Here is a 15,000-nt window from a genome sequence, read left to right on the forward strand (position 1 = left end):
TGGTACTGGGTGGGTAATGTGTGGTGGTGGTACTGGGTGGGTGATGTGTGGTGGTGGTACTGGGTGGGTGATGTGTGGTGGTGGTACTGGGTGAGTGATGTGTGGTGGTGGTACTGGGTGGTGATGTGTGGTGGTGGTACTGGGTGGTGATGTGTGGTGGTGGTACTGGGTGGGTGATGTGTGGTGGTGGTACTGGGTGGGTGATGTGTGGTGGTGGTACTGGGTGGGTGATGTGTGGTGGTGGTACTGGGTGGGTGATGTGTGGTGGTGGTACTGGGTGGGTAATGTGTGGTGGATGTACTGGGTGGGTGATATGTGGTGGTACTGAGTGTGTGAAGTGTAGCAGTAGTGGTACTGGGTGGGTAATGTGTGGTGGATGTACTGGGTGGGTAATGTGTGGTGGATGTACTGGGTGGGTAATGTGTGGTGGATGTACTGGGTGGGTAATGTGTGGTGGATGTACTGGGTGGGTGATGTGTGGTGGATGTACTGGGTGGGTAATGTGTGGTGGATGTACTGGGTGGGTGATGTGTGGTGGATGTACTGGGTGGGTGATGTGTGGTGGATGTACTGGGTGGGTGATGTGTGGTGGATGTACTGGGTGGGTGATGTGTGGTGGGTGGGTGATGTGTGGTGGGGGGACTGGGTGGGTGATGTGTGGTGGATGTACTGGGTGGGTGATGTGTGGTGGATGTACTGGGTGGGTGATGTGTGGTGGATGTACTGGGTGGGTGATGTGTGGTGGATGTACTGGGTGGGTGATGTCTGGTGGATGTACTGGGTGGGTGATGTGTGGTGGATGTACTGGGTGGGTGATGTGTGGTGGATGTACTGGGTGGGTAATGTGTGGTGGATGTACTGGGTGGGTGATGTGTGGTGGATGTACTGGGTGGGTAATGTGTGGTGGATGTACTGGGTGGGTGATGTGTGGTGGATGTACTGGGTGGGTGATGTGTGGTGGATGTACTGGGTGGGTAATGTGTGGTGGATGTACTTGGTGGGTAATGTGTGGTGGATGTACTGGGTGGGTAATGTGTGGTGGATGTACTGGGTGGGTGATGTGTGGTGGATGTACTGGGTGGGTGATGTGTGGTGGATGTACTGGGTGGGTGATGTGTGGTGGATGTACTGGGTGGGTGATGTGTGGTAGTTGGACGGAACAGTGTCTGTACTTCCTCTCCCAAGCAGGGTGTCTGGGAGAAGGAAGTATAACGTGCGTAAGTTCGCATGGGAGAAGAAATTATATAAGTCTGAACTGGGAAACTTCAGTTGGGTAATGAGGAGATCGTCAAGAATTTCATTAAAGGTTCAGTAACTACGGCAGCTTCAAAGGTTTTGTTCCAGCAGCGCTGGAGTTACTATCACATGACCACCCTGGGTGGGGGGCAGAGGTGGGGAGAAACTCACCTTGCTCAGCGACGGGTGGCGGGTGGGGGCAGCGAGGCGTGGTTGTCGGGGGTAGTGTAGGGGTGGTTTCTTGGGTGGTGTCACCCCCTTCCTCCCATGCACACGGACACGGCGCACACCCTTCTGTGGCAGACAAGTCACGGCTCGTTACGCACCAACGACCACACTATAAAACTAGACCTTAATAAAAAAAAAAATTCTTTATTTTCGGGTTGAACTTAACTCATTATAAGAGGTGGAAAGATAACTATAGGCTAAGTAACTAACTACTTCTAACTGTGTCAAAGACAACAAGAAAGAAGCATTGGCCTTGCTAGAGGGCCATTTCGCTTATAAGACATTAACTAGCTCTACAGTAGTTAGAGCAAACAAGTTGCCTAACTATCATTAATGTAGGTTTGCCTTGTGACAAACAACGTATCTTCAAAAAAATAATGAAAATAAATCTGGCTGGTTGCTTATTAATTGGGTTTGAAGTCTATCGACTACGTTACGCTTGCAAGATAGTTAACCATCAGTCAAGAATACCTTAATTCCTAAGATAGTGCTTAAATATACTATCAGTGTATACATGTATATATGTATATCCTGCCTAGAACAGGTTTATGCATATGTATATGCATAGGTCCATGAATTCTCTTTTTTTAATTTTTATAACGTCATGAACAAAAAATATATTGATTGCTTCCAAACTTCTTTCTAAATCTAAATCTAAATCTAAATCTCAGCCACTCTGGACAACAATCTGATTCTGAGGTAAAGAATGCTGTTATTGCTATTATCATTATTATTATTATTATTATTATTATTATTATTATTATTATTATTATTAATTAAATTTTTATTATTATTATTAATTAAATTTTGTTGACGTCGATGCCGAAATCTAAATTAGCCTCCAGTGTAAGATTTTTGAGTTACAAAAACAAATTGAAATTAGGTCTATTTTTTTGTATTTTGATCATTGCTGACGAACTGGTGACAGCGTCAGCATATAGGCACGTCAGTTGTACAGCATGTACGTACGTCAGTTGTACAGCATGTACGTACGTCAGTTGTACAGCATGTATGTAAACACGTCAGTTGAACAGTATGTACGTACACACGTCAGTTGAACAGCATGTACGTACACACGTCAATTGAACAGCATGTACGTACACACGTCAGTTGAACAGCATGTACGTACGTCAGTTGTACAGCATGTATGTAAACACGTCAGTTGAACAGCATGTACGTACACACGTCAGTTGAACAGCATGTACGTACACACGTCAGTTGAACAGCATGTACGTACACACGTCAGTTGAACAGCATGTACGTACACACGTCAGTTGAACAGCATGTACGTACACACGTCAGTTGCACAGCATGTACGTACACACGTCAGTTGCACAGCATGTACGTACACACGTCAGTTGCACAGTGCATCTGATAAATACACAATGCCTGAACAAATCCATCTTACTGTAACTACAAATCCTAGTATGGAGGATTAACTCTCACCGGAGATTTAGTCAGAATACTTGGGTTAATACAGCTGGACTCAGCGTATTTAAGTCTGAATTGTACATAGTAAATCCAGGTGTTCGAACGTTCTGGACCTCGAACAAACCGGAGTCTTAACAGTTGTTCAGAAAAAATTCATCAGCTCTTTGAACGTTTTCGTGGAGTCGGAACACGCTGACTTGTTTAAAATTCAGTTCTAAGAAAACTTGACAGGAAAGCCCTGTTTTAAAATTGCTTTGAAGTGACCTATGACACTGACCTAACTCTCAGAGACTTTTGGAAGTGTCAGTTCAACATCCTCCAGTGTGTGAGGCTGAAAATTATCAGCATAGGTGGTGGTGGAACTGCGAAAAGTTCGATGAAGATATTCTTTTTTTCATTTATGTTAATATAAAAATTAATAACTTTGTACAAAAGCACTTTAGAAAACTTACCTAACCTTATTATAACAAACGCAATTTAATGTTCCAAACAGTATTTCACAGGCTTTAATTTCGGACATCGAACTTTTCGCAGTTCGAACACCACCTAGGAACCAATTAAGTTCAAAAACCGGGAGTCCACTGTATTCTGGTTAACTATCACAAGTTTCCCACTGAATAACTACTAGTGGTACTTACCATACCGTGGGATGAGTGCAGGTGGTATGGGGGTGGTGGTGGTGGTGGTGGCGTTGGTGATGGTGGTGGTGTCTACTGGAGCTGGGGCCGTGGCGTTGGGGTGGCGTAAGATGTACAGGTATTTAGGGATGATGGGAACTGAAAGAGACGAAATAAACGCGGGTAAGAGGGAGAAGTATATGGGAATTTCTTATCTGATTCACCGGGTAGGACAGTTTGCCCTAAATCATTGCCAAAAGTAATTTCTTTCGTGATTTAAAGTGTTGATCATACGATGTGGTCTGAATGTTGTTGATAATTGGTTCAGAAAACCGACAAGTTGTTACATTACACACACGTGCAAAACTTTGATATCTTTGGTGTGGAAACGTTTCGCCACACTGTGGCTTCATCAGTCCAGGACAAAGAAGAATGGTTGAAGATGAGAAGGAGTTTGAGGTAATCAGTCCCTCAGCTTGGAATAGCTTAGGAGAGGAACCTCGCGCTTAGAAGAGGAACCTCATGACCGACCTGACATCGGTCCAGGAGGGACCGAAACGTCATCACAAGGTTTCTCTCATAAGTGTGGGTTTTTGGTGAACGCTTCCAACCATGGCACTGATGACTTTATGTTCTTTGTAGCGGAAGCTGCTAGTGTCCTGGCAATATTAACTAAGTTATGGGGGAACTGAAACACGATACGGGACTCCATACCTACGTGGAGAGGTCAAGACTGCTGCAGGCTCCATCTTGCATCCGTTGTCTGCGAGACTAAGAACTGTTGAAGTATAGAGAGGTAGAGACACATGTACAGCAGAGTCTTCAACACAGGAGGGATGTGGGTGGCCTTACTGTTATGTACAAGGCCAATATTGTCAAAGTACCACACTTGGATCCACTTATAAATAACAAAAAGGCACAATACCGTGACTGGAACGAATAACCCGCACATAAAAGAGAGAAGCTTACGACGACGTTTCGGTCCGACTTGGACCATTGACAAAGTCACCTTTTATGTGCGGGTTATTTGTGTATTGGATCCACTTCGAGGACAGCGTGAAACAAGCTTTTATACCACAAGACGGGCAGAAAGCAGCAACTTCACTCTGGCTGTGCCCATCTCCAGAACATCACTCCATCTGAGATCATATATACCCAGGATGATTCGTGTATGGAACACATTCGTACAGCATAATGATGTCAACGAGATAAAGTCAGTTGATCAAATGAAAATGCTGGCCCACAGATGGCTCCAACTTCATCCTGTTCCCTACTTGTATGTCTCATAACAATAAAAATGCTTTCAAATGAGCTGATGTAGGTAACAGCTCTTAGCCTGCCAATAAAGTTAGGAATCCTTAACCTGTAAATAGCTTGTCAATAAAGCTAGGGATCCTTAACCCATCCTTGTTAAACCCTGTAAAAAAAAAAAAGGAGAGAGAGAGAGAGAGAGAGAGAGTGAGGTATCTCCATGACGTCCCTGATCAGGGCTACTGAGGGGTGAGGCAGTGTAGAAGGGAGGGAAGGGACACGATGGAGAGAGAGCAGTGGCAGAAGACAAAAAAGTGACGTAGGAGATGGAAGAGAGGTTAGAGAAAAGGGAAAAAGTTGGAGAAGGAAGGATAGAGGAACAGGCGACGTAAAAGATAGAAGGAACAATGAAGGAGAGGGAAATATGTGAATGAAATTTGATAAGGATAGACTGGAGAGAGAGAGAGGGGGGAAGCGAATAAAGATGTTGACGATGAAAGATTATTATTCTACTGACGAAGGAGAGGTAAATTACGGGTCATACAGAGTCCGAGGAGAACAGGAGGTAATCAAGTTTATCCCCAAGGAAGGGGGATGACAGGTCCAGTGCCCTGGATCAAGAGCCCCTCACCAGCATCAAGGAACCTCCCTTTAGGGGAGAGAGGTGTAGGAATAGGAGAAAAGGGGTGAGGGAAAGGGGAAAGATAAAGGAGAATGGAAAAGGAGCGGGGGACAGTCCCCACTCTCGGGGACCTACGCCTCTCCAAGCAGCGGCAGGGAATCCGTCAGTCATAGGCGCTGACGATGTTGACTTAATAATGATAAATAGAAGCTTGTGGTAGGCCTAGGCTACCTTCGAAGTCGCTGACAACGAAGACCCACTTACTTACGGTGGTCAGGAGCCTACGACAGGGGATGCAGTTAACCTATCTACCTTCGGAGGCTCTGACGGCAGGGTAGCACCTTCGTACCTACCTACAGTGGTCAGGAACCTACGACAGGAGATGCTACTAACTTGCTTATCTTCGAAGTCGTTGACAACAGAGGTACTTACCTGCGGTGGTCAGGAATCTACAACAGGGGATGCAATCAACCTACTTACCTTCGGAGGCTCTGACAGCAAGGCAGCACCTACCTACGGTGGTCAGGAGCATGTTGTCGAGGAGGAGAGCGATGGCAACAATGACGAGGATAAGCTTGCGCGACTCCCGGCATGTTGTGAGCCACTCCTTCACTGCCCCCATGATGGCTCCGGCCGCCCGACCTCCCCGCGCTGTCGACCCCAAAACAGTCCCTCGTTAGCTCTTCAGGAATGGTGGGGAGATGCACGGTTAGTTAAGACCAGTGAAGAGCCTCTCTTTGTTTGTTTTTTTGTGGCTTGTTTTGGAATGTGTATTAACTTCCTTAGGTTGATTAAGACAGTGGACAGCAATTTTAGCATTTTTTTGAGTTAGCCTTTTTTAAAATATAATGGTGTCTGGTTACATTGTTTACTTCCCTTTTTCAAGTTCGATTAATGTTAGTCATTGTATTATAAATTTTAAGGGGTATGACAGTAGTATTTTTGACTTAACATAATGCAGTTACGGCCAGAAATGTGCACTTTTGACTGGTGGGTCTATTGGAAATAGGGAGTATGACAGTAGTATTTTAGTGTATTATAAAACAAAAGCCAGGTAATGCGCCTCCAACATTGATATTAACCTTACTGACAACCTTGAATACTCGTGTCTGTGTTGGGGTAATATTTTATTGTCTAATATTATAATACGTTGGACAAGAGAGTTGTTAGTTGAGAGTTATTACAAATATTACTTGCAAAATACATGTTTTGAGCTAGTCATTGGCATGAAATTCTTTGTGACTTAAGATAATTACCAGTTACATTTCTTTTCTTCCAAATCAGTTCATGTGGGGACTTTGACCTTCCTTAGATTGCTCTAAAATATGCTTTCCTCCATACTTCTTCTCTAATTCCACTGAAGATGGTGTGACTAATACATGAAAGTATTTAGGTATTTATGTTCTACTATTTTTCACTGAGGTGTTGTCACACACACTGTGACTCGACCCGTGCAATCACAATTAGGTAAGTACACACACACACACACACACACACACACACACACACACACACACATTAGTATAAGACTGTTCAAGTAACATCCAGAAGGACAACTTAAAACTAAAAGAACTTACAGAAAACATTAAAAGAGTGAAGACTGGACACTAGCAAGATAAACTCTGCTTCTGTAACCGGACATACAGCAGATAATTACCCTCGAAACATAGGGTACAGCAGACAATACAAGGGAACGGAACTATAACAAGAGTGAAAAAAATAACAGAAAAACCCAAGGAAAGAAATCAGAGAATTGAACATGAGCATTAGAATGGAATAAAACAAAAAAGCAGTAGAAAAAGAGAAGAGGCAATTAAAAAAATTATATGAAATACAGAGCCAAATTTGTTAAAGTATGTTACAGCCACATTGAATAAAGAAGGAACAAGACTGAACAGAGAAAGAAAAGAACTCGTGGAAAGTTATAAGTATGTGATAAACCGATCATAAAACAGAACAAATCTTGTGAATAAGGATGGGGGAGGGGGGGGGGACGAAACTACCGTCGAACAGAGCAGAACCTGTAAACTTTAAAGCTGAAACTAAAGTTGTTGTTGGTTGAACTGGATTCAACCAAGTCGCAGGCAATATTTACCCTGGCTACAGCCTCCTCTGCTGCCTCATCCCACCAGAGGCTATACCCAGTTCTACCTCACACCTTCACGCTCCTCATATGTATATATATATGTCGTGCCGAATAGGCAGAACTTGCGATCTTGGCTTAAATAGCAACGCTCATCTTGCCATATAGGACAAGCGAAAATTTGTGTATGCAATAATTTCGCCAAAATCATTCTGAACCTAACGAAAAAAATATATTTGATTGTATTTGTTTAGTACTAAATTATTGTAAACATATTTAAAATATATTTAGTTGGGTTAGGCTAAAATAAATTGTTCTTGTTATAACAAGGTTATGTAAGTTTTCTAAGATTCTTTTGATGCAAAATTAAATTTTTTTTCATTAACATTAATGAAAAAATATATCTTTAAACGTATAAGACTTAATTTTCAATGAGTTCTTGCTAATTGGCCAGTTTTACATATTCGGCACGACATATATATATATATATATATATATATATATATATATATATATATATATATATATATATATATATATATATATATATATATATATATATATATATATATATATAATATATATATATATATATATATATATATATATATATATATATATATATATATATATATATATATATATATATATATATATATATATATATATATATATATATATATATATATATATTATATATATAATTATATATATGTGTATATATATATATATATAATATATATATATATATATATATATATATATATATATATATATATATATATATATATATATATATATATATATATATATATATATATATATATATATATATATTATATATATATATATATATATATATATATATATATATATATATATATATATATATATATATATATATATATATATATATATATATATATATATATATATATATATATATATATATATATATATATATATATATATATATGTATATATATATGTATATATATATCAAAACCATATCTCTACTAGTTTTCCTATCATAGCTTCCAGTCTCAGCCTTTCCCACGCCTTCCCCTCAAAATCTCTCCCCTTATATATTTCTCCACCCTACAACTGGATGTCCATAATCCTCCAACATTCCATCTTTCAAAGGCCTCAATTGCCCAACAACATTACCCACACCTAGTACAATACACAAATAACGCGCACGTAGAAGTTCATGACTACGTTTCGGTCCAACTTGGACCATATATAGAAGAGAGGGATATAGAAGGGATTGAGACAGGAAAAAAAAGGAAAAAAGAAGTCTAGATGACAGAACAAATTAGACTACTCAGCAAATGCAGACGCAACAAAAAGTGCTGTACAAATGCTGATTGCATCTCTAACAAGCGAGGCGAGCAAAGGAAGACTATAACAACAAAGGATGAACCAGGTATCATTGTTGTTAAAGAGACCAAACTCATGTGGACAAATAACTAATGCATTTTCCCCAGAGGATATCACATGGTGACCAAAAAAGGGAAAACAGAGGAGACGAAGAAAAACTCTGATGGAAAAAAAACTACTTAAGGCTCGAGAAACTGAAAAGCATGAACAGTAGAGAATACAAAGAATACACAGTAGGAAAAGTGACGAGAGAAGAGACCATTGATGACATCAGTGATATGAAACTCTAACAGATACCAGGAGGCTAAGAATGGGATATAAGGAAGGCAATTCGAAGCAACAGCACAGAGCATAAGCTGCTGAGTATGAGATATAGTGGAACCTCGGTGTTTGAATGTATCGGACCTCGAACAAACTGGAGTCTGAACAATTTTGTGCTGCATAATCCTACGGGTTTAGCGCTTCCCCTTGGCTTTAATTAAAGCCTGGGAAATACTGTTTCGGACATCGAACTTTTCGCAGTTCCAACACCAGCTAGGAACCAGTTAAGTTCAAGCACCAGGGTTCCACTGTATATCAGAAAATAGTTGAGTACAAATAAGAAGCCCATCTAGTTAGCGCTCAGCAGACGGAGGATCAAGCCTCCATCACGTCTTGCGCTGAGTGATCCACAAGGGTTTAGCGCTTAACATAAACGACAAAAACGAGATATATAAGATAAAATTGTTGGGAAATTTTTTAAACCACACTGAGGAATAGAAATGTGGAGGCAGCATAGAGAAACATTAATCCAACAAGTGAAGTAAGATTAAAGGAATGAGAGATGAGGATGAACCAGCAAGACTTGACGTAATATTCACTCAAAACGAATCAGGTTTAGACGAAATCGAATATGAAATTCAACTATATGAAGGTAATTACTCAATAATAAGGTTTGCAGATTTATTAGATAAGTGTGACTGATATCTGTATACTAGTCACGTAAATGTTATAGGAAGAGCTGAAGGAGCCAGAGATAAGACTGAAGAAGGAAAGAGGAACACTGATGGTAGACAATACGAAAATATGTGAAAAACTAAAGAGAATATTCAAAGTGATAGACACACAATGATAACAGGAAACACAGGAACCAGGAGAGATTAACCCAAAGCGGAAGATATCTGCACAAGAAAGGAGAAAGTGATAGAGAATCTAAAGGAACTGCAGGCAAAGTACAAGGGACGTGATGATTAAGACACGTGTGCAGCAGTTGGGTATCGTTAATGTTGAAACGTTTCACCTATACAGTAGGCTTCTTCAGTCAAATACAGAGGCAGCAGGTGTAGTAGTGAAATGAAGATGATGTAATCAGTCCATCAACCTTGAATAAAAAGTATTTGAGGTGATCAGTTCCTCAGCCTGGAGAAGAGTTCAGCTAAATGGAACTGAACTGTTGCACATGTGTCTTAATCATCAACATGTCGGTATTTTATACCATCTTCAACATAGACAAGGGACCTGGCAATACATGGGTACTAATGGAAGGAGCAGGGGCGCTGTGTGAGCGCACAGCAAAAATCTTCAAGTCACCAAATATGCGACGGCTACCGGATGGATAGCTGGACTTCTTCAGCCAGTGTTATTCCTATGTTTAGGAAGTGGGAGAGGTATGAGGCGGTGAGTTACAGGCTGGTATCACTGAGGTGCTTCCTGCTAGCAGCATGGTGCTACAATACCTGGAGAGGAGGGACTTTGTCATTGAAAAGTGAGAGAGAGAAGGGGTCCTCTCTGACGACCCTATGGAATGCCATGCAAATCTACTGTGATAAAGCAAGAAAGGTAGGGGCTGTGTGGACTGCATATTCTTGGACTGCAAGACAACACTTGACACTGCTTGTTGCCTGGGTGCAGTGGGAGGGTCCACAATTGGCTCAAGGAGGACCTGAAAGACGGAAGACACTTGTGGAAAGAGACATGTATACGCAGATTGAAAACCTTAACAAGAAAACGTTTCGCCACGAGTGGTTTCTTCATTAGGATTGAAGAAACTACTCGTAGCGCAGCTTTTCGTTATTGTCTTATTTTGTGCACATGTTGCTTTTTACAGTGTTCCAGTATCACCACACCAGTTCAACAAACGTATGGCAGTATGAGAGGAAATCTTTTTGATTCCCAAAGGATGAGTACTGGGGCCGCTGCTGTTCCTCACATGCGTAAACAACATAACAAACGAGAAAGGCTCACACGTGTTTATATTTGCAGATGTGTAAAATTAACGAGAACACAAACATCAGAAAATAGAGGCAGCCTTCAGGAAGACTTAAAAATGTTTCAACGGCGATTAAACAAGTGTTCAACTTTAACCAGAATATGCTCAAGGTCATGCAGTTTGGAAGGATAAAAAGAAGACACGAAGCGAAGCACGATCAGAAATCGTCCTCAGTGCCAAAGCAGTAAATGAAACCAAGTAGAACGGTAGTTGAAGCAAATTTCGTACACAGATTTAGGAACAGGTATGAAAGAATTCACAAGATTGGAGAATTAAGTTGCGAGACCCAGGAGCTGTAGCTCAAAGCCTGTTAAAGCACAATTATGTAAGAAGAAACTGATAAACGGGTTAACTAGATAGAATTCAAAGCTGGAAATTATAATTTTTTTACTCAAACGAGGACGTGAATTAAAAGAATATATTTCAAGGTGATAAACACAGTTGTTTGGACACAATTGTTAGCAAAGTACTTAGCCAAGAGAGATGAGTAAATTTTCTCTGAGGAGGGGAATCCATCATTCTGAAAAGGATAAAAAGGCGATTTGTTGATTTTGGAAATAAACATTTATATATGTATATATATATATATATATATATATATATATATATATATATATATATATATATATATATATATATATATATATATATATATATATATATATGTCGTGCCGAATAGGCAGAACTTGCGATCTTGGCTTAAATAGCAACGCTCATCTTGCCATATAGGACAAGTGAAAATTTGTGTATGCAATAATTTCGCCAAAATCATTCTGAACCTAACGAAAAAAATATATTTCACTGTCTTTGTTTAGTATTAAATTATTGTAAACAAATCTAAAATATATTTAGTTAAGTTAGGCTAAAATATATTCTTCTTGTTATAATAAAGTTAGGTAAGTTTTCTAAAATTCATTTGGAGCAAAATTAAATTTTTTTACATTAACATTAATGAAAAAATATATCTTTAAACGTATAAGAATTTTTTTTAGAAAGGACTTAATTTTAAATGAGTTCTTGCTAATTGACCAGTTTTACATATTCGGCACGGCATATATATATATATATATATATATATATATATATATATATATATATATATATATATATATATATATATATATACACACTCGTTGTAACCAGAAAAAAAAATTGAAATCACGAAGGAGAAAATAGGTTCAGCTGGAGCCGGATATTAAGATGTGAGGTACCATGATACTGAGGCCATTTTCTCTTCTGTGTATTGAAAACCTATTTTGGTCAATACACGTGTGTAACGCGATGTGTGTGTGTGCGTGTGTGTGTGTGTGTGTGTGTGTATGTGTGGTTATGTGTGTAGATCACCTCTGGCGCCTTGGAACGACACAGTTGTTGGATTCACAACCCATCACACGACCACTGTGTCATCAGCAGCTATGTGAGTATTGCTTCTCTCTCTCTGATTGGTAAGACTTTGTCAGGATTCACCCAATCAAAAGTAAGATTCACGTCTCCTTGTCTCATTCAACTGTGGAACTTGACATTTTAAAGTAGCATTGAGAGAGGGCACTACATACGATGTTTCGCCCCGTCCTAGACCCTTATCGAGTCACGAAGGACCTAAACATCGCCCGAGATTGGCTTTCTAAACTGTGAGCTAGTTGTGATTGTTGTAGTCACGGTATTGTGTGCTATGCTTTTTGCAGTCACGGTATTGTGTGGTATGCTTGTTGCAGTCACGGTGTTGTGTGTTATGCTTGTTACTGTCACGGTATTGTGTGGTATGCTTTTTGCAGTCACGGTATTGTGTGGTATGCTTGTTGCAGTCACGGTGTTGTGTGTTATGCTTTTTGCAGTCACGGTATTGTGTGGTATGCTTGTTGCAGTCACGGTGTTGTGTGGTATGCTTGTTGCAGTCACGGTATTGTGTGTTGTGGTTCCAGCTAGGTTAGGTTAGTTTAGGTTAAATTAGACTAAGCTAGATTAGGGTAGGCTAGAGTTAATCAGAACCAGCTTTGTTCCCTCAGAACCCATCAGAATACTGTTTGGTCCCTTAAAGCCAATCAAAACAGCTTCGCACCCCTAGAGCCATTCAGAGGAGCTTCGTCCTCTACAGCCAATCAAAACACAGCTTCGTGCCTGAATGGGCGACAAATGAAGTTATCATTAGCTGAAGAGAAGGTGGGTTCAACTTCCAGAGGTCCAACTTCATTGTCGAGTCCCTCACCCTTTTGTAAAAATAAGATCGACCTTATCTGTGAATTGAGTGAGTCGAGGCAATCTTGAGGTCGATTCATAGGCCGAGTGAGGAAGGTGTGGATAAAATGCAGTTTCTGGGGGGGAATTTAAAATTAGTTTTTATAAAGAGAGAGAAAGATGGAGTTTTGAGGAAGTGAAGGGGAGAGAATTTCTCTCTGTCTGTCTGTCTTTTTTTTTTTTTTTTTTCTTTTTTTTTTTTTTTTTTTTTTTTTTTTTTTTTTTTTTTTTTTACACAGGGTTTGACAAGGTTAAGGATCCCTAGCTTTATTGACAGCTATTTACAGGTTAAGGATTCCTAACTTTATTGACAAGCTAAGAGCTGTTACCTACATCAGCTCATTTGAAAGCATTTTTATTGTTATGAGACATACAAGTAGGGAACAGGATGAAGTTGGAGCCATCTGTGGGCCAGCATTTTCATTTGATCAACTGACGTTATCTCGTTGACATCATTATGCTGTACGAATGTGTTCCATACTCGAGTCATCCTGGGTATGTAAGATCTCAGATGGAGTGATGTTCTGGAGAAGGGTACAGCCAGAGTGAAGTTGCTGCTTTCTGCCCGTCTTGTGGCATAAAAGCTTGTTTCACGCTGTCCTCGAAGTGGATCCAAGTGTGGTATTTTGACAATATTGGCCTTGTACATAACAGTAAGGCCACCCACATCCCTCCTATGTTGAAGGCTCTGCTGAAATGACAGATCTATCCAAGATGGGTCCAGGCGAGAGATGAGACGTCTTGCTCTGTTCTCTACTCTGTCAAGCAGTCGCAGATGAGAGGGGGGGGCAGGCAAACCAAGAAAGTGGAGCATACTCAAGGTGTGAGCGTACTTGTGCCTCGTACAGGATCTTGCAACCCCTACTGTCAAGCAGATGCGAGATACGGCGAAGTGCTGTAAGCTTCCTGGCTGCCTTGTTTGCAAGATTTACAACATGGTTCTTCATGGTTAGTTTGGAGTCAAATTTCACCCCAAGGATATCAACTTCTTCTCCAGGTGCCAACATCGTCCCATTCATCCTTACTACTGCACCAGCATTACCATCATGGTGCCTAGAGACGATCATCATTTGCGTTTTCTCAGGTGCAAATGTTACTTGCCATCTATTTCCCCAAGCTGATATAGCTCTCAGCTGGTGATTGATGTAGCTTAGAGCAGCTGGCATTTCTTCTCTTGGATAAGTGAATGTCAGTGTACAGTCGTCTGCATATGCATGTGATTCTGGGATGAGATGAAGAAGGTCGTTGAAGTAGACATTCCATAACAGTGGACCAAGCACACTTCCTTGTGGAACGCTTGCCCCAATAGGATGCGTTGCTGATTCTGTTCCATTGAGGACTACACTTAGAGATCTACCATGAAGGTAATCACTGAGGAGACATAGCGTAGAGCCTGCAATTCCCAGTGCTTGAAGTTTTGCTAAGAGGCCCTGGTGCCACACCCGGTCGAAAGCGCCAGCAATGTCCAGTGCTACCACACAGCTGACTTTGGATTCATCCAGTGACTGGTGCCACTTAGTGGAGAGGTTTAACAACAGATCAGCAGCAGAGTAACCTTTCCTGAAGCCATATTGACGATCACAAAGTAGTGAGTGGTAGTTAAAAAAATCTGTCATTTGTCTTGAGATTATTGTCTCAAGGATCTTACCAGTGATTGACAGGAGTGACA

At 40.4% G+C, this 15,000-nt stretch overlaps 1 protein-coding gene across 3 annotated transcripts in view; it reads right to left on the reverse strand.

Annotated features, from left to right (window-relative positions):
- The window catches only part of LOC128699499 (Vesicular monoamine transporter), a 176,856-nt gene that overhangs the window by 79,490 nt on the left and 82,366 nt on the right, over positions 1 to 15,000 (reverse strand). Inside the window, exons 2-5 of one of the 3 annotated variants that reach the window (XM_070079700.1) lie at positions 11,567 to 11,616; positions 5,899 to 6,036; positions 3,534 to 3,671; positions 1,408 to 1,530 (exon numbers count right to left, since the gene is read on the reverse strand). In XM_070079700.1, the coding sequence (XP_069935801.1) occupies positions 1,408 to 1,530; positions 3,534 to 3,671; positions 5,899 to 6,036; positions 11,567 to 11,615 (448 nt within the window). In that variant the 5' untranslated portion in view covers position 11,616. Of the gene's footprint in view, positions 1 to 1,407; positions 1,531 to 3,533; positions 3,672 to 5,898; positions 6,068 to 11,566; positions 11,617 to 15,000 lie in introns of all 3 variants that reach the window. The other 2 variants (XM_070079701.1, XM_070079702.1) reach the window with 2 other exon arrangements.

The sequence above is a fragment of the Cherax quadricarinatus genome, unplaced genomic scaffold (assembly GCF_038502225.1).
Source record: "Cherax quadricarinatus isolate ZL_2023a unplaced genomic scaffold, ASM3850222v1 Contig4, whole genome shotgun sequence".
In the NCBI taxonomy this organism is placed as follows: domain Eukaryota; kingdom Metazoa; phylum Arthropoda; class Malacostraca; order Decapoda; family Parastacidae; genus Cherax; species Cherax quadricarinatus.